Source organism: Egretta garzetta, unplaced genomic scaffold (assembly GCF_000687185.1).
Source record: "Egretta garzetta isolate BGI_Z169 unplaced genomic scaffold, ASM68718v1 scaffold220, whole genome shotgun sequence".
Classification (NCBI taxonomy): domain Eukaryota; kingdom Metazoa; phylum Chordata; class Aves; order Pelecaniformes; family Ardeidae; genus Egretta; species Egretta garzetta.
This window is the reverse complement of record NW_009258414.1, coordinates 702059-723260: the sequence shown is the minus strand read 5'-3', so window position 1 is coordinate 723260 and position 21202 is coordinate 702059. Positions and strand designations below refer to the sequence as shown.

The window sequence follows — 21202 nt, the reverse complement described above, 5'->3', positions numbered from 1 at the left end:
CAGAGCTTAGTAGAATCAGTAGCACATTCATCACATTCTGCAGACACATACCATTCTTTTTCCTCTCTTGATTTCTTGAAGTACAGTTTTGATATCAAAGTCACCAAACTCTGCCCTTGAAGTTGTTGTTAGCTGGACAGTGCCAGAAGAGAACAACTGTAAAACAAGCAAGTCAAAATTATTTCAGGTCACGAACAGGATTAGAAATTTTTTTAAGTGCAGGAATAACTCAGTATTGAACATCGCCTTCCGTGATCTCAGACAGCATGTGCTTTACCAACAAACTAGGAAAAAACCGCCATGCTAACTGAGTAATTAGCATGATGAGTATTCCTTCTGATACCCACCTGACTGCTTCAATTACATTTGTTGCCTTGGAGAAATGTATTTTAAAAGACAAAGGAGTAGACAAGAAATAATGACATGACAAAAACACAAAGTAATAAATGGGCAATATTATCAATTACACCACTGAGCTTTTTCGGAATATACCATTTCCTTCCCTGTGACATATATATATAATTAGTTTCACAGCACAGCTGATGTCAACATACCTGAAAAGCCCTGAGGGATGACAGCGGAGCACATAAATACCATCCCTACTATCATCATCCAGGTATATTCAGTTTAAACTGTCTTGAAACTGAAGCTCAGGTACGCAAAGCAGTGAAGAACACTAAGACTCAAGGCTGCTGGCACACACCAGCTCTCTGTTTAGTGAGGCTAGATATGGGAAGACACTCAATTAATACTCCACAGATTGCCTGGATTATTTATTCATTTTGAGGCACAACAGGAACCACTGAGGTTTGTTACTCAAAGGCCTACCTCATTCATAGAATGAGTTATATGAAAGCACTATCTGCTCATGTTCATGGAAATTAGCAGATTCCTTTCAGGCTGACAGTTCTATGAATGTCATCATCTAAAGACAAGGGTTTTCTAGAACTTCCATGTCCCACTCTCCTTGAGTCACACAGCCTGAATCCACTGGTCAGAAAATTAATGAAGTTCATGGAATCTTCCCGAGTTTTGTCTGAATGCCTGTGGAGTAAAGGTATTTTATTTTTGGAGTGGATTCTTTTATTCAAAACTGTTTCCTGTTTTCCTTTTAAAATATTGTGTATGCGTTTAGACGCTAAGGGAGCATTTTTAATAAGCTAAAGAGTCTCCCTGAGCTAATTCCATCTCTTAGCACGTAGCCAACTTTTACACATATTGCCCGCAGTGAAAATAAATGAATTGCTCACTTTGCAACACTTCAGCGCTTAAAGAGATCATCAGCACACAGACAATACTCATGCATAATTACATGTGAGGGTACTGTATTAAAATCTAAAATAACAATTCAGGCAAAATTCACATAACAGACTGGTTAACAGCCACACTGTTACTCACCATGCACTTATAGTGTGCTGCAGCCTTTTTGGCATTAAATATATGAAGCTTTCCTCTAGCTTCATTTTCTTCTTCACCTGCATGACAGAATCCACATTTAGGTTTTGTATCACTGGGGCTGCTTCTGTGGGGAGACCTGTCTCTCTGAAAGAAAAACATTTTACTAAAATATACTGCTGGGTTACAAATAAGTGTTGTAATTTTAAAAGCCTGTGGCCACCAGCTGGAGGCTCAGACAAATGCAAATTTTAATAAAAATTATATTTGCAGAGAAGAAATATGCAATTCTGTCTTCTAAGAAGTTTAGCATATTTACTGCTTACATAGGAACTGCTTTCTATTTCATCTGTGCCATGTGAGGATGTAGATCTAGTGTCTTCTGATTGCCCTTTTAAATTTGTTTTTCTTGGCTTTCCCTTACGTCCTCTCCTTTTTCCTTTGGGAGGTGAAGGCTCCAACTCGTGTTCATTGATACTTTCTTCTAAATCTGCTTTAGAAGTTAGAAAACATCATCAAATAACATTCTCAAAAATTTTACAAGAACCAAACAAACAAGCCCCACACAGACAAGAAAAAACGTAACCTTATTTTTTGTATTTTGATCAGAAATATAAATAGCAACTTTTTCCCATTTATTACAAACATGCAACTGCAGATCCTGAAAACGTTATTTGCTTCTTTATACACATCACACAGCTTTGCTTCTTTATAACATAATAGATGAAGGTTTAGCATTTCTTACAACTTGTACTTTCAGATCCAAAATGTATCCTCAGATACATATATTCACCTCCACTGAAAATAAGACTCATTTAAACTACACTGAAACCAGAAAATGTTTTCAACCATGAAATAAGCTTTTTTTTTTTTTTTTTTTTTTTTTAAAGATGCATAACTCCAATGTAAATTGCACTTGATCCTATGCCGGTGTTTCTAAGTAACACCTTTGTCCTTGCTTTATTAATTGATGCCTTTTGACCTAAGAAAAAAATTCACCCATTTTGGATATAACATTAACATCAAGTTTTAAAACCGAAATGTATTTTGCCTCCACAAAAGAAATCTAAAATTTCATTCTAGTTACAGTATATTTTTACACCTACAGCTAAAAGCAGCCACCTGTTTACAGTAAGTCATCACACTTACAATATCCCAAATAAAGTAGCTATAGACTGTTAAGAATGTAAGAACATATATTTTTAATACAGACATACCAAAGAGGCCTGATCAGTTCCTTTGAAAATGTCAGCTCAACTGCTGAATGCTACATAGAACTGTAGTCCAGTATTCTAGCAGACTGTCCTTTTGATTACTCAAAGCTCTACAGATCAATTCCGCAAACTTAAGATTGCTTCTAATACAATCTAGTTAAGTTATATCTGATATTGAATAACCAGCTCTATTCAGTCGCTAACAACTGTTCCGATCATCAGCTGCTCACAGGAACACCCTTCTTTTTTTTCTTTTAATATTCAACACCCACCCCTGCTCAAACAGCAAAGATATTTCAGCCAACTTGTTTAAAGAAACACGCACGCACACCACTAAAGAACTTGCTTCTCAAAACCCAAACCACAAACATCAGCATGAGCCCCCAAAACAGAAGGAAATCCTAATCAGAAGATTTGGAACATCTACTTTATACGTTAATGGGCCCCTTCACTGTTGTGGTATTGTTATTATTATTTAAGCATTGCTATGGCACTTATCACCATCATATCGTGGTCTCAGTATCCAGACAGGACATCTTATTTTGAGACTAAATGCTACTTCACCAGAGCTCATCTTTCATGTCTATTATATAAAAATCAAACCACATTTCTATCTCATGATTAACAGCGACTCAACTGCACAGAAGTTTGAAGACTTGAACGTATTCCATGGCCATCAACTTGGACTAGAAGATAACTGAACTACTGGCCCGAGGCCTTGCATACAAGCTTATCCTATTAGGCTCAGTCTATCATATCTGTCGCTAATCCCTACAGCTTCTTGCACATTTACTAATGAAGGACAGAAAACTAATCCAAATGCATGACAACAGGTTATGCTGAAACATAATTTCCCCAAAGCTTTATTCTGTTGTATGGTTAGAAAGAGGCAAAAATTTGAGAATAAATTAATACAAATCTGCAAATTATTTTGGCTTAAATTGACAGATTATTCCACTATATACAGATATTTCCAATTTGCTACTAAAATACATCAGTCTATCTACCACAACATTCCTGTGCTTTAATATATATACTATTCTTTTCTAATTAGATGACAAAAGCACCATTTATTTTACTCTGAAAAAATAAAATAAAATACATGATGACATGGATTATCTAATGAAACAAAACATTTTACATTTTCTTCTAAGAATTTATTATCTAACATTATTTTTCATTTATCATTACTTGCTAAATACCCCAAGCAAGATTATGCAATTTAGATATTGTACCTTTCAGACAGCATACAGCAAATTTTATCAGAACCTGAAAAACCTCTTTCAAAGAAAAGAGTTCTATCTTGTCCCTCATCATATGAGGTTGCCACCAATGTGTTAAAAAAAACGTGAATCTTTGTCTCTGCTTTTACATTTACAGAAATCATTGATGGTTATTCTAGAAAAGAAGTCTTAAAAATGTGACTCCTGAATTTGTGTCCCTTTAAATAATATCAGTAAGAAGAATTATTCCTTCCAAAATCATTCCACCGATTTCCCTACTGTATTTGATGAAGCAAAAGATAGTCCATTCACCAGCATTCCTTATTTTTTCCAAAGTTCCTTATCAATGCTGTCAACCATAATGCTTTCCACTTCTTTGTCCACCCTTATTTTCTAAATAACATTAAAGCATACCCCGAACTCTCTACAGTCACATTTTCAAAACTGGAACTGCATCATAATTGCTAAATACCAAGCACACGTTATGAAAACCAACTTTTTCTAAGACATGTCACAACCTCCTTATAGAATAATTTTTAAGTGCTATTTTTAGTCTACAATTATTAGAATATTTAAGAATTGAAAAGTAAAAATGCTGTATTTTTAAAAGATGGTTTCAGTGTAAGATAAAAAAAAATCAGGATTGCACAGCTTTCCTCAAAGGAGAACCCCTTTTCTGTGCTCAAAACCAGTACTTCTAAAAAAGTTCAGAGTTCATTGCAATCTAGATCCTACATGACACCTTCATTAAAATGAAATTCCTTGAAGATTTAGGTCTCCTACTACAAGTGACATGGACCTATGGATTAACACCACCACCACGTGAGGATCTGTTCTACCACATCTATCTACAAGACCGATACCTCAAAACAGTGAAGTTTCTCTAATTTTTAACAGCACTATGAACTAGCGTTACAGTACAGGAAGAAAGGGATTGTATCCAGCTTTAAAATACACCTGCCTTGGATGGTCTTTACTGTTTAATACACAATTTGGTTTGTGCCCTATCCCTCCCCTCAAGCCCACTGCCAGCTTACCCTGTTTCCCTGGCATCTGATGGTTGGGTGTTTCCAACTTCTCATGTCAGCTTGAACTAAGGAAAACACAAAAAGTTGTTCAACTCCTCCCTGACCAGATGACGTTTTATCATGGATATCACCCATACTCTGAATCCCCTGAGATTCCCTAGATATTCTTCAACTGCCCCCCATCCCATAGCCCATTACTGCATTGATTTTTAAAATCATCACAATATTCTCAACATAACTTTATCTCAAGTCTTCAAAAGAGGTATCTTATGAGCTTTCTTCAGAAGTCCCTAAACGCTGTATCTGAAAAAACAAGCTTAATATGCAATATGGTCTGAGAAGGAGGGGTGGGGGTAGAAATCAAGAGGAAACATTCTACATTTTCAAAAGCACCTAAGAACACGATATTGTAAATTCAGATGAGCAGGAAGATGAGCAGCAACAAGCCCCAAATTTGCATTTTAGAAATCCACGAGCAGTACAAAGTACCACAAAAAGAAGACGAGGAAAATGCTGTATTACACAAACTGTTAACAGGGAGACTCAGCTTCAGAGAAAAATCTAAAAATTCTCCTTTGATCATGACTGGAAGGAAGGATCAAGATGTTTTGCTGTTTAAAATAAGGCTTGGCAGAGAAGAGGTTGAGGTATCACTGATCTATTCTGTATTGCATCAGCTTGCAATGGAATCGCCCTTTTCCAAAAGCCAGGTTAAAGCAAAGTAATAAAAGAATTAAGTGATTTAAAGGTTGTGAAAGAACAAATAAAAAGAGGATGTGGACAATAAAGGCTAATACTGCTCCCCATATCCACCTCCTACATTACCTTAAACAATGGACTAAGTGAGCCAGAAGCAAAGGGGGCTAAGTCTGTATGAGGAAGATAATAAACAAAACTGACTGGCAAAATATATTTGCAAGTAGGACTGTACACAAAAAGAAGCTAATATGTAGAATGTGGAAGTGGCTTAGGCATATTGTTATGTAAATCTGAAATCATACATATGCATTTAAAGTTTTACAGTGTATTTGGGATAAAAGAGAAACTCTAAAAATTACAAAGAAAAAACCCAACCTTACCAGATTTTTAGAAGAGAAACAGAATATAGCAGAGAAAGAAACAGTACTTTAGCTGGTTAAAGTAAGATGTCCTCAAAACATGGCTGAAACCCAATGAACCATATGCGGCAACATAAGTATTTTAAATTGAAATGAAATGTCGAAAACCCCTGAAAACCTTATTGTCCCAGTAGTCAGTAAGAAAAATGTGAGTCCATCTGTAAGCATTAGTAAGAACAGAGATTAACATTAAAACCCTTGCAAGCAAATATGGAATCAGGTAGTCTGATCATAAATAATAGTAGTTTTCAAATCAGAAAATGATGTGAAATTCATGATCAAAATGCTGAATATAATTTTCAGGTTGTGGTGTGTTGTTTTTTTTTAAACAGAAAAAGACTAAGGTACATGAAACATATCTAAACCGGAGAAAGTAAGAGCGGTGAGGAAAAAAATTAAATTACCCCTTAGGTCCTGTCACTAATGTATTTTCCAAAAATACCAGATACCTCAAGGAACTGATGATTCTTGTCCAAAAGCTATTTTTGACCGAATAGCATCTATGTTATGAAGTAGTTGAGATTATTTATTTAAGTACATTTAACATAGAAAATGAATAAAATAGTCCTTCGTAACCATACGATCTAAATGCTTTTTCAAGCAAACAATCATTGGCAAAGACCAAAGACAGAGGATACCCTTATCTGCATAATCAGAAAGCTTACAGCAACTACTATGATAAACCTTTTAAGTATGATTTAGCTGACCAAGTTTCTATTTGTATAACGTCTTGCCTAGATAGGAAGGACAATGATAATATAAACATCACTGGATGGCTCCTCAGATAGGACAAACCATTCACCACATTACTTTTACATTCTTTCTGTTTCCATTAGCTGTGCATTTTTCTATAAGAAAATACCACTGCAATGCTTCTGCAAAATACCTCATTAGTCTATAATGGGCTGCACAGGAGATTGCCAACTTACTGCCTATACCAACTGTTTTTGTCGTAACACTACATATGCATTTGATGCCACATTCACAGCAGCACTCTCCGTAAGACAGACAACAAGAAGGCTGAGTTAGCAGAGCCTGGGAAGAATCTGTAACCAGCAGAACTGAAACGACAGCGAACTGCAATGTTACGGAAACTTTTATACTTGAGTGCATTAATGCACACAATGTTAGGCAACCTTATGCTGTGAAAAGTGTTCCAGAAAATGCAGCTATAAACAAACACTGATTAAAGAATCCAAAGATGAATCAGGATGTTTCCTAACCATAAAGCCAAAAAGTTTTGGATGTTTTTCCCGACAGCCTCTGGCTTACACAGTGCTTTGAAAAAGTACTTGGCTTGATATAGATTGCAGCATCTCTAAATAGGTCTCACAGAGAAATGTTATCCTGACTCAACTTACTGAGCAGTACGAGAAGCACAGATTTAACATTTGATCTTTAGAATAAGATGAAAAGGATGCTGAGACAGGGAATGTCCTTATTTCCATTGTGGAAACATAATTCCCTGAGGCTTTGAGTACAGCTACAATAGGAATCACGGACACTTTATTTTCTGACCCCACAGTTCCCAAGCATCTGTTTTAAACATTAACAATAGATAGTCACACGGCTGTCTTCATTATTCTTTGTTTTACTATCACGTAAAAGAAGAATGAAATTACATTCTTATCTTAGTTTATATTAAACTATACCTGATCAGCTGAATTTGTTTTAAATGCAACACAGGGGCGAGGGCAGCCACCTGCAGGGAACTGAAAGATACCAGATTTTAAATTTTTCAACAATTATTTCCAGTACATTGGAATAAATTCCAACAAACAGTTCCAAAACCTTAGTACAACAATACTCTATTCTTCAAAAAGAATAAATGCTATTCTACCAAACTGTACAGTAATTCAATAGTTAGCAGTGATAGTCTGAAAGCCTGGCACCAATTCCTATAACCTATTCAAACTTAGTTGGCTTGTCTAAATCAGGAATTAAACTATTACTTGAAGTTCAGGTCAGATTATTTTGTTAGATTTGTAGCCAGCAAGACAAAAATCTGGACATGAAGCTTTCAGTAGCTGGCTCTGCTCCTCTGAGCAGGTGTCTTCAAATCTGTTGACCCCACAGCCTAGTACAAAGTGTGACGGTACCTCACTTTTACTGTCCTTTTTCCAATTAGAGAGAACACAGCACAGAAGAATTGCTCTGAAATATATATACACAAAGGAAATACAGGAGAAATACAGTTCTCCTATTCTATGTCACCTGAAGCTAGGCTGTACAGATAAATTAGACAAACCCAACAATCTGCTGAAACAGATAATGAATTTAAGAGCACAATACTTTGCTGCCATGTTTCGTATTTCTATATTCAAAGAAAACAGAAGGTAGTTCAGCAATTCCTGTCAATTAAAGGAAAATGAACGCCCATTGCACATTAATTTTGTCTTGATGAGTAGGGAGATACTTAGTCTGATGAATTCTCACTCTACTTGAACTTCACGACAGCAATAAACAACATGTAAGAGGTCCTTTTTATTAGGTTTTAACTGTGTAACTTTAATTCCAACATAGGTCCTTCAACCACATTTCCACAGAGCCTCAAGAAATTTTCTTTAACTGTTATTAAATGGTTAATAGGTACTATTTTTAAACTAGAACTTCTAACAAAAGGTACATTACCCAGATCTCAGACTTGAACAAGTGTGCTCCCAAAAGCACTGTTTTCTAGGGAAGGGAAGGAAAAATCTCTCAATTATGCAGCAGTATTGCCTACAGAAAATAAACTGTTCTGAACCACACACACCTAAAAACTCTTCCGACATCCACTAACAGAAGTGATGTAATAAAAACCAAAAATATTTGGATGGCAACAATTAAATCTGGATACAGAGAACAAAGGATAAAACCCCAGATGTTCTACACTGACGGAAGAAAAAAAAGAAACAAATGGCATCCCAGACCAGGAGCAGTAAGTTCCCGTTAAAAAGGACTGATAATTTCAGTGCCTCTGTGCACTTACATTGAGTGACGTAACCACATACAAGCTTTAACTATTCTGTTATGAAAACACTGCTGAGAGCAAGGATTCATGAAAATTAAACTAAAACAAGAGAAAAAAAAGCCACTATGTTAGCATCTAGTATCCCTAGCTAGTCTATTCACTCTTCTCTGCAAGTCTTTTCTGGTTTCACACACGACCATTCTTTCATATTTAAATTCCATTTTGATATTCACATTTTCTTCAAGAAATAAACCAATAGAATACATACACAAAGCTTAATCTCACCATCCAACATCTTCCAGTTATCATTTCACTGAGCAAGCTTCAGTGTTTAAATATTAAGAAATAAACCCTCCAAAATCCCTTCTTAAACTCTGAAAACCACCGTGTATATTTCTGTCTTCTAAAGGTAATTAGTTTTCAATGTACCAAAATACCACTGCTATACACTGCTGTAAGTCATTTCTGTAAGAGAGATGCAGTATGTATTTTTACTTTCTTTGATTTAAAGGAGGTCTACAACAAAAGAGCCCCAGCTTCTGGCATTGTAAAATCTATAACTTTAAGCAATAATATTCTATGTGTATAGTTCCCTAAACTGTATGGACTAAAAAGCGAACATATTCTTTGGGAAAGAGCACTGGGTAAAATTTCAGTCAAATATTAAACAAAAAAACCAGAAAACAAAAATATGAAGTACAGCTACACATATTTGTAGAAGTGTAAAGCATAACAGAACTAAGTATTTTAAACAAAAAAATGAGTGCAAAGTTAAATGCTAAATGAGATACTACTGTGGCCTCAGTTTTTTCTAAATGTTGTTGTTTATTCCTCTTTCTCATACCCTCAATCTAAGAGTTTGTTTGGATGAGTCTAGTTTAATGTTTTAATAAACTGCCATCATCAACATTTAAGAAAAAAGCCACTATGCCTCTTTAGTAATTTTTCCCATGTCTTCTCAGACAAATATACCCCTATAAAATTTAAAAGCCATTGCTGTTAGACAATGACATAGTAGAACTGGAGATAATGGTTTCCGAAAACTCTTAAAGAAAAGCACAAATTCAAATCCTGCAAGGAATTCCAAGCAGAAAAAGTCATCCATTGGCACTGGGCTCTATGCAGAATTGGAGGCATTTTTCAATAGATGTCAAACACTGAGCCATTTGTGAATAAGTATAAAAGATTGAGTTTAAATATCAGTTAAATAGATTAATCTCTCCCTGAACTCAAATGTCTTTCATATTCTATATCTGCTAACAAGCAAAAAAAAAAAAACCAAAACACACAAACCACCAAAACAAAATGAAGAAACAAAGTGCCAAACTGCAGGATAACATGGCCCTGTCTCCTTGGAGAATTAATATAACATTTATACTGCTTTTCTTCTTTAAATCTAGTAATAGCAAAATCAGAAAATCAGAGTGTGTTTTATACGAAGCACATGACAATAAATATTTAAATAGACAAAAAAAAAAAAAAGATTTTGCATGGGATTTTCTACTGCCTTCAATATTTTCCTGAACACTGAAGTAACATCCAAACCTTACCATTAATATATCTACTACCCATATCATAAAAAGTAGTAAATTACCTTAAAAACACATTTGGTAGAAAGAGAATGAAGTGATTTATACAGTAGAAAAAAGGAAAAACACCTGCATAAACACACAATAGCACAACTAGTTTGGAATTTTAACAGACCACACAATTTATCTATGTTTGTGGCATATCACCCCTCGTGCATTTCACTACTCTCCTCTGCAAAGATGCACAGCTTTTATGAATGTATCCATACAGCTTTTTTTGTTTATCAGAATTGCTCAGAAATATATCTATAAGTGATCTGATCACAAACCTTCTCATTTACTATTGGGTCCTCCTTATGTGAAGAGCTAAACTCTATTTAATAGCTCAAAAAGATAGTGAATATTTAGGAACATTAGCAATAGCAAAAATCAGCTGTTACCTGACAAAATATTTTAGATGTTAACATTGTGAATATTTAACTACAAATATAAGCCAGCTTTCTTCCCAGAAGGGAATGCATTACTTCTACCCAAACTTTGTTTTGACAGAACATCAAATCTTTTAAACATCCTAAAATTTATGGTTCGGGCTTTTCTCCACCTCAACCAATAATTTTTAGAGAAAATACAGAAATCAGATGGGCTTCCAAACTCATTGTTTCTCAAAAAAAATGTAGTTCTAATTTTTACTGAAAACATTTATATTCTCCAAAAAAAATTAAATTTAACCAAAGTATCTTTCTACAATGGGAAAAATTTATATTGAATAATTTTACCTTCAGAGTTATGCGTAGTTTTCTTGTGTTTTCGACATAAAATCCTATAAACAAAGTAGTTGAAAACTGTCAAGTCAGTCACGATTCACAGATTATTTACTCATCTTTTAAATTTAAATGCCAGTACATTTTTCTCCCACTTGTAAGACTCACTGATATACAAAACTTGCAGTGAAAATATGCTTTTCTAGCACATCACTGTTTTGAATGCCACAATCATCAATTAGATTTTTTTTCAAACAGTTTTGTTTAGATTCCAAAAGTGGTTTTTTTGTTTTGCTTTGTTGTTTTTTATTAAACAATGTGAAATAGAAATACAAAAATAAACGTAGCAAATAAATAATAGTTACATGTAAATGCCTTGTGAGGGTTTCTCTCTTATCTGAGCTTTATCATGCAAAGCACAGTAGTAGTGATATGTCTTGTGACATGTTTTCACATCACAGCCAATGGTTGCTCCAGGACAATGGCATAAAGAGCACATCTGTAAAGAAAAAAAAAAAAGCACAATTCATGTTACTGTTGACTTAGTATTGCTGAGTTTTAAAATAATATAGTTACCACTCCTGGTGACAAAATAAATGGGATTACGTGCTTGGCATTACTCTTCCTGCTCTCAGGTATTTTTCATCATTTATTTTAAAATCAAGGAGAAATTTGTTGCAATTATGCAACAATACAATAACCATCATACATAGATTTCAATTCGATGATGAAAATAAGTCGTTTGCTTTTGCGGAATATCATGTGTTTGTTGAAAGTGACACAGTTATTCACCTAAATATCCGCTCCTAAGGATAGTCTGTTTGTACCAACCATTTCAGAAAAGTTAAAATCATAAATTGTACCTGTTTAACTCTGAACTACATTATGAAGGCAGAAGAGGAAAAAAAAAAAAAAGACACCCATTTGGCAATGAATCTTGCAGAGTCAGAAATACTGATGATTTGCATATTTACCTTAGCTTCAGCAGCTAACTTTACCTCTTTTTTCTATGCAGTTATTTCCTTAAGTCATTTCCAAAACACTGAATTTAATGAAATATTTATTAAGTACAATGAATTTATTTCAATTACACTAAATTTTGCTCTTTATACTTATACTGCAGAAAAGGTTAAATGGGAGCCTGTTGCTTTACTCTTCTTTCCCAATAACTTATTCTTCTCATATTGGACTTGTCATTGTTTAAGGTACACCAAGCATCACGCTTCTAAATTGTTCTCATACTCTGTTAGGAAGTAATTGATATTATAACAATATTTTTCTCTATGTTCTTTTCTACTAATATTGCCCAAAAATCTCAGAATTTCCCATTAAACCTCCCACACAAGACAATCACAGCTTTTTGTTTGTATCCTGCACATTGACCACACCCCCAAAAGAATAATTTCAAATCCATAACCGTAAGTGTGTAACGTAGGGTACTCCTTACATGTATCCTTGTGGAATACACTTTCTGCCCACCACGCTAGCTCAGTCAAGTTCTTGTTAGTCTCAAATATACCAAATAAATATATCTCCAAAGTTATGTATCACCATCCTGTTTTTCAATTTTAACAAAGTTAACTGAACTGAATGTCAAAGCCTTGGATCATCTCCATGTACTCCTCCGCAAGCTCTGAAATGGTATAGTTATATAGTGTTCCCTAGTTGTTATCTAATTTGTATGGGTATTTTATCTCATGGATTTGTTATATGTTACGGTTTAATACACAATAATGGCTGATCAAAGCTCTTTATAAAAGCCTAGGTTGAAACTATATTCATTCAATCAATTTTAGTCAGTACTTCAGGATTTTTAAAGCCAGGAATGACTAAAAGAAAACCTTCTTTTTATGAACACCGTGATGTATCTGTATGAACAAAACAGACCATGGGAATTTTTATATTGACCTATCAGCCTATGTTTCCTGACAGTAATAAAATATTTGGTTGGTGAGTAAATAAAATGATGGGTGGACTGTTCGGTGGATAAGGAACTGGCTGGATGGTCGTGTCCAGAGGGTAGTGGTCAACGGCACAATGTCCGGATGGAGACCGGTGACAAGTGGTGTCCCTCAGGGGTCCGTACTAGGACCGGTGCTGTTCAACATCTTCATCAATGACTTGGACAGTGAGATAGAGTGCACCCTCAGCAAGTTTGCAGATGACATTGCATATTTACCTTAGCTTCAGCAGCTAACTTTACCTCTTTTTTCTATGCAGTTATTTCCTTAAGTCATTTCCAAAACACTGAATTTAATGAAATATTTATTAAGTACAATGAATTTATTTCAATTACACTAAATTTTGCTCTTTATACTTATACTGCAGAAAAGGTTAAATGGGAGCCTGTTGCTTTACTCTTCTTTCCCAATAACTTATTCTTCTCATATTGGACTTGTCACTGTTTAAGGTACACCAAGCATCACGCTTCTAAATTGTTCTCATACTCTGTTAGGAAGTAATTGATATTATAACAATATTTTTCTCTATGTTCTTTTCTACTAATATTGCCCAAAAATCTCAGAATTTCCCATTAAACCTCCCACACAAGACAATCACAGCTTTTTGTTTGTATCCTGCACATTGACCACACCCCCAAAAGAATAATTTCAAATCCATAACCGTAAGTGTGTAACGTAGGGTACTCCTTACATGTATCCTTGTGGAATACACTTTCTGCCCACCACGCTAGCTCAGTCAAGTTCTTGTTAGTCTCAAATATACCAAATAAATATATCTCCAAAGTTATGTATCACCATCCTGTTTTTCAATTTTAACAAAGTTAACTGAACTGAATGTCAAAGCCTTGGATCATCTCCATGTACTCCTCCGCAAGCTCTGAAATGGTATAGTTATATAGTGTTCCCTAGTTGTTATCTAATTTGTATGGGTATTTTATCTCATGGATTTGTTATATGTTACGGTTTAATACACAATAATGGCTGATCAAAGCTCTTTATAAAAGCCTAGGTTGAAACTATATTCATTCAATCAATTTTAGTCAGTACTTCAGGATTTTTAAAGCCAGGAATGACTAAAAGAAAACCTTCTTTTTATGAACACCGTGATGTATCTGTATGAACAAAACAGACCATGGGAATTTTTATATTGACCTATCAGCCTATGTTTCCTGACAGTAATAAAATATTTATTCTATTGGCACAAGTCCTGCTGTCCAAATGGTCACTGTCAACAGTGATTAATTAATTCTCAAGTTATGTCAGGTATATGTGAGGTTTGACAAGCTGCAAAATAGGTAAGCTCTTTAAAAAAAAAATCCTCCCATGCACAGCTAACAGAAATAATAATTATATCAATGCCTTGTACTCCCAAATGTTTAGACTTCACAGGTTTTTATGATGGGTCTATTAAGGTTTGAAGCTACAAACTTTTCTCAGACAGAAATATATTACCACCCGAAAGGCTCTACATTTCAGTCGTTATCGCCTCAGTGATGAACAGGCCTCGATTTTCAGTGCATACCTGGTCAGCAGCAGCACCTCCTGAAGGAGGGCAACTACATACAATCTGTCAGCAGACAAATTTAGTCCAAGCTATCAATATAATTACTTAACCCAGTGCACCACACTGAGATATTTTTGCTCAACGTGTTCCCACATAAAAGAAAAAGCTAGAACAGAAAGCAGACCTTAGGTGGGGGTATTTGGGCTAACTATAAACATTTAGCTTTAAGCTTCCTATACAAGTCAATGGAGAAAGACAGATTCCTCCAGAAAGTGATTCAGAGCTGTAGTTTTCTGACAGCTACAGACAGAGATAAGGCACCTAAGATCTAAAATTATCTTGTAAATTCTCTCCAAACAGGAAACATCTCAGGACTATAAATCTACGAGGTTAACCAGATCCAGGTTTTCTGCAGAAAGCTGAATAAAGGGCCTGATACGTACAGCTAGCGAGCTCCAAGAATATATCCAGCTGCTGCACCACTGAAGGAACATTAAGAGATTCAGAAGCAGAAAGACAGAAGCCACCAATGACATAAAAAGAAATAATCTTCAAAAAGCATTTGACCCAAGAATCAAAAAGTTTCTTTATGATCTGTAGTTCCACTTACCACCCTGTTTGGAAATTCCCAATCACAACATGAATCACAGAATCATAGAATGAATGACTTGTGAATAGTTACTTCTTTATGCTTCAGCTAATTAAAGCAAATAAAGTTCCCTGTGTTGCAAAAGATTCAAATGAAACACTGGAAGTAGATTATTATTAAATAATTGTAGTTCTACAATAATACTTCAGACTACTCTTAGTAGTCCAAGCACTGGTAAATATGTAAGAGTGCTTTAAATAACTAAGCTGAAAATTTTTAATGTGAGGGGTAAATTGATCATTTGGTAAAAATATTTTAACGAAGCCTAACCCATTTTCCCAAATGGAAAACAAATAGTTCTGAATAAAAAAATAATTTTTTTTTTAAAAAAAAGCTTGAGAATTAAAAAAAGTCATTGTTGCTCAATTCTCATGAATTTGGTAGAGCTTTAATCACTATTGTACCCACATAGCTTGTAAGACATCTATATTCACACAATCATCTCTTAAATCAATATAAAAGGAAGCAATAAAAGTACCTTTGGTAGTTAAAACCAGATTTTGGCAGCAAAACCAAATACTGGTAAAGGCACAATAATACCCTCGCCAGGTCCCTAGAATGTGGGTTTCTTTCTGAAATCTAACAGAAAATATTAAATAAAAATTACTGGATTATGAACATAAATTTAGGAAATGCTACTGTTTATATGCAGCCCATCAAAAAGAAAAAATTAGTATATTCTGTAAATGCGTTTTCAAATTTGCTTGGAAAAAATTCCTATCTGCTACAACCATCTACATTTGGCAATGAGGAAAAAAGTGACTGTAGAAATAATAATTCTGGATTTAGTTTTTAATAATTCCATGATTAAGCTACAATTCCTAAAACAACGTGTTTGCATGAGAACAGAACTTGACTGAAATGAAAAAACTACTTTTTATCCCCTCCTAAAAACACTTCAAGGGTTGGTTAACTGACATTTGAATTTCATTTCAATATAAGTATAACCATATCTACTGAGGTTTTCTTTTTGTAAATGAGACCAATTTTACTTCAACATCATCTTCTATAAGTTGTCCACTACCTTATAGCTCACACAAAGGTAGCACTTTAAAAAAACAACCCACAAACATATATACAATACACTGAACCTTATAGAAGGTTAAAAAAAATACTGTCTTCCATTTTCAAGAGCCAAAAATAGAAACTTACCAGTTTAGTGCCTCTCTTTATTTCTTTCTGAATATCTTCAATAGAGAATCCACCAAGACTTTCATTATCAGTGTGTGAAGATACCAGTGCAGATGAGAACAGCTAAAATTATAAAAACAAAACTTATTTTTTAAGTTTTAAAGGTGTAAGCGATACAGAACATTTATATATATGAAATCCACAAAAATTTCAAATGACAGCGATTAATCATTTGTGCCAACGCCACAGCTGGTTGAATTTTTCATTTGTTCATAGTCTGTTACTAGCTCACTACATTTCATTCCTCCCCTTTTTCCTGTGAGTTACTTACCATACATTTGTGATGTGCTGCCACCTTCTGGTTTTCTGACATCAATAATTGTCCACATTCATTATCTTTATTAGATCTACAAAACCCACACTTCCTTTGTCTTGAAGAGACTTTTTTCTGTCCAACTGAGCTTGTCATGATTTTAAATGACCTTAGAATGCCACTTCAATCCTCTCAATGCTACAGAAAAAAAAGGTGCAATCAGCATGTTAACATCAACAAAAGGCAATTTAACTTACAGTTTTATAAATACTGGTTGCTTGAAAAAGATCTGTCCCTTTTTACCCTTTTCTTTAGACTACTACAATATATCCAAATAAACACGCACTCAACAGAGGCAGTATTTTGCCTACTTTTTATGAAATTGTATCAGCAAGCAGAATTAGTTCTTCAGGAGAAAAAGTCTGAACATTTATATTAAACTTTGGATACTAATATAAAACTTACAGGGTAAGAAAAATAAACGGAAAATACAGCAAGTACAGCAATCATTAGAGGAAAAAGTTACTGCAACTCTTTCATCCCATTCCTATAGTTATTTATTACAACAAAAGAATTTGTAGGAAATGCACTACCTCTGCAATAAAATTCATGCTACTGAACTTCTTCAAAAACAGAAGCAAAGAGAAAACGCAAGAGTCCAGCGTCGCATCCAGAACAGGTTTTGAGTGTAAAAGCTCACAAAGTAGCACAGCAGAGGAGTAATCTACCCTTAGATAAGGGTAGAGATGAGAAGATAAAACGTTACCATTTTAGGTATTTCGCAGATACGCTGTGGCTAGTCAAAAAGCACCAGGAACAAAATTTTAGAAGGATCTATGACTAACGCGCTGCAGTGGAAACCTTTTCAAGACCTGCAGTTAATTTAGCAGTAGCACACTAGTTTTCAGTAAATGCATGAGAGATGCTATTCTCATCTAAGAAAAGAAAATTATAACACAACATGAATCACAAACTTTTCACGTGTTACCAGCAACACACTTCCAAGTACACCATCGAGGTCCCACTCCCCTCGTCACGCGGATGCTGCAAGTTCAAAAGTGAAAATGCCTAGCAAGTGTCCGTGCTGCTTGGCCCCCCATTACGTAGTTTGCGTTCGTTTGTTTCTACATCTCTCAAGAAAGAGAATACTGTCCTCTTCAAATAAACTCACTTACAGCTTTTTACTTTGGAGATTTGAGCCTTACCGTCAGAATTGCCCACAACTGCAATAAAAGCATGCTCCTCAGCCTTTGTCTACATTAGACACATCTAAACAAGAAAAGCCACCATACTTTGATATTTCTGTCGGGGAAAAAAATATAAAATCCAGCCATATGGATGGCAGAGTTGCAATACATCTGGACTGCGCTACAATGGTGATCTGCGCGAAAATGCACGACTGTTTTTTGAAATTTGCATAGGCAAACCTGCCCGCTTCTCAGCGCTGTCAGCCTCTCATAATACTTGCATCACTCACTATGTTTCTCATCAAAAGCAGAGGAATGCCATTCTGTTTCTGTCGGCATATACTACTGCTAAAAGACAATCCTTTTCGAGTCTCACTCTTCTGTTCCCACAGATTTCCCCAGACTGAGTGTTAACTGTTTGCCTTGCAATGTTTACTACAAAACTCCTGCATCAAAAGGTGTCTGTCCTGTTGCCTTTGCTTTACCAACAGCTTCATTTGCTTTCTTTTACAACTGGAAAACAGTTTACTAGCCGGTGACGCATACTCATAAGAAGAATGCATAGATTTCAGATCTTGCTGATTTGCACAAAAAATGTGCCAATCTGGATAAACTAGTCACACCCTTTTGCAGTGGCAATAGAGAGTCCTTAAGTGTTAAACACAAAAGAATTACTATACTGTATTCTTCCAAAGAAAAACCAAAACAAGACCATTCTGTAATCCCTTCTGAGTAGAAAGAAGGAATGGTTTCTAAAGGAAAATGGTTTCTGAAGGATACACAGATTTTTTCAAATTTATTTTTTTTTTTAATAATTTTTTAAACTTTAAAAAAATATTTGGGAGCAAGAAAAAGACCTACAAAAGACAAGTAGGAAATAATATCACAAAGATTTCTTGCTTTCAGGTCACATTCAACAGCTCAATATAAATCACACAGTGCTGGGTTAGAAATAATAATATTAAAATAATTTAAAATGCAGTAAGTTCTGCTTTGGTATAAGTAATTTGATATACACACATTAATTTGGGCCTACCTGTTTAGTTTTATATTCAGATTATATTATCACTATATTGACAGCAACGATAGCAGTTCTTAAAAGGAAGATCAGGGGTTTCCTTGAACGCTTGTGCAAGTTCTACTGACTTACAAGAATAAGAATTACTACAATAAAAAATAGCTATCCTTCAATTTAACAAGCAAATTAATATTTTAGAAAATGCAAATAATTTATAGAACACATAAAAATTTATTAAGTGGCTCTCACCATCTCTAATTTATAATAGTAACTTTCCAAGAAACAAGATTATAAAGAATCTTCTCACAGCTTTATGCCTTCCAGTGCACTCACTGGCAGAAGGCACGTCATTACAGCGATGCTAGAACCTGACATAACCTAACTTCTTGAAGTACTTTTGCACTATTAGATTTTTTTTAAGGCTCACAGTGAGGTTAAAAATAATGCCAATATTTACTTGATGATGCATGGATGTTGATGTTAAATAAAAAGCAAATATTATGTTTTGGAATATTTATTTAATTATAAATAATTTAACGCTTGAAAAATTACTCGAAACGTAAACAGACCAAAAAGCATCAGGGTACGCCAGAGAGGAAACTCACATTCTTTTCACCATCAGATTAAATTACTCTGAAAGCATTTTACAAGGATATCTACAAGTTTTCTTTCCAATCCTGCATTCTTTGCGTTTGTGTTTTCTCTATCGCTAGGCATTAACACACTTTATACATTTCTAAAGACTGCAGAAAAAAGATGAGCATGAGAAATATTTCAGAAGCATTTAATCTGTGGACCTCTCCCTAAATTATGTTTGCTTTCTCATCAATGTGAGAAAACACTACCCTGGGATCACTTTTCTTTGTGCCAAAATGCACTTCTTTCTTATCCTGCCTGTTCAAAAATACCCATTTTCTAAAAAAGACGAACCAAGTTATGCAGCTATACCACAGACGCAGAATTCTGAACGCAAACACTCAAAATTGTTTTCATCTCTCGAGTTAAATCACCCAAAAGCAACTAATCCAGTTTGCCAAGTATCAAGCTACATTTCATCTGAACAAGAAAAATAATGCAAGTTAAAAACATCTCCATAGTTCTGTTTTCCACATTTAAAAAGCTAACAACCGAATAAGACTTATAAAATGGTGTTTAAATACACTGTCGACAGAAATCGTGCTTGTCAGCTTTGTCAGAGAAAGTCTTATAGATTGGATCACAGCAAGTGATGTGCTACGGAATCACTGAATAGGAGATTATGCACTATCTCCACCAAAATGGAACACGTGTACTACAAAACATAGATTATTACACACATACGTTTTCCACAGGCTTGGTCTAAAAAATTAGAAGTTACATCTACCCTAAAAATCACAAAAGAAACTCATTCAGTGATTCTCCACTCAAAAATTTTGGTTCATTTGCATTCATGTTTCTTAACGTCCACCAAGGTATTCAACATGGTGCTTCCCCTAATAGCACCTTTATTTTATCTTTACAGCAGCATGTTTTACAAACTCACATGGTTTGCATACCGTTTGACTGAGTTCTAGACAGCAGATTTTCAAATGTAAAAGAGTGCAAGTTCAATGACTCTCAGGCAAAGGACGCTCTCGGAGCACCAGACATTGTTCAGCACCGAAGAACGGAAAGTAACCTGGGTGTTAATTTCTATTTACCAACCAAATATGTTTCAAGAGCTGCTGCCTGTTTGTAGGTGCTAAGGCCCCACTTTTATTTCCAACAAAGGAGAGTGCCCTATATGCTATACTTTCTCATGTAAAGTTTGCTTTGCTGTACAGCCTGTGTGATTATAAAATTGTATTTTTAAAAATTAGGATTTATATTTGTCCATGAAGAACATTTCAGACACCAAAGGAAAACCTAGAAGAAAAGTACACAAGCTTTGTAAAATTTCATTAAACATGCTGGACTCTCAGGGAAAGCTACAGAAAATATTCACGTCCAATTTTTCGAGATCTCACTAGAGATACCAGATTCTCTTTTTAAGAAACTTTCAAGTGCTTTCTACTTTCTAAGGTCCATGACCCGTTATTGGGGGCATTATTCTGGAGAAGGAGGGGTGAAGCTGGGAAGAAGGGAGGTATCCCGTAGGTGTCTGTAGTTGAGAACCCAAAGTCACAAGTCCCATGGAAATCTTTAGCCAAGAGTTACGAGCACACAGCATCCTACAGCCACTGTAAAAAGTAGGATAGGA

General features: G+C 34.9%; 1 protein-coding gene across 5 annotated transcripts in view; it reads right to left on the bottom strand.

Annotated features, from left to right (window-relative positions):
• PHF6 (PHD finger protein 6) overlaps nt 1–21104 on the bottom strand; it is a 30295-nt gene extending 9191 nt beyond the window's left edge. For 3 of the 5 annotated variants that reach the window (XM_035898646.1, XM_009643129.2, XM_035898638.1), the window contains exons 1-8: nt 17546–17712; nt 16798–16977; nt 16488–16589; nt 11587–11720; nt 11237–11280; nt 1722–1888; nt 1399–1542; nt 52–156 (exon numbers count right to left, since the gene is read on the bottom strand). In XM_035898646.1, the coding sequence (XP_035754539.1) occupies nt 52–156; nt 1399–1542; nt 1722–1888; nt 11237–11280; nt 11587–11720; nt 16488–16589; nt 16798–16935 (834 nt within the window). In that variant the 5' untranslated portion in view covers nt 16936–16977; nt 17546–17712. Of the gene's footprint in view, nt 1–51; nt 157–1398; nt 1543–1721; nt 1889–11236; nt 11281–11586; nt 11721–16487; nt 16590–16797; nt 16978–17545; nt 17713–20519 lie in introns of those variants that run through there. The other 2 variants (XM_035898632.1, XM_009643137.2) reach the window with 2 other exon arrangements.
• Between the last annotated feature and the right edge of the window lie 98 nt (nt 21105–21202).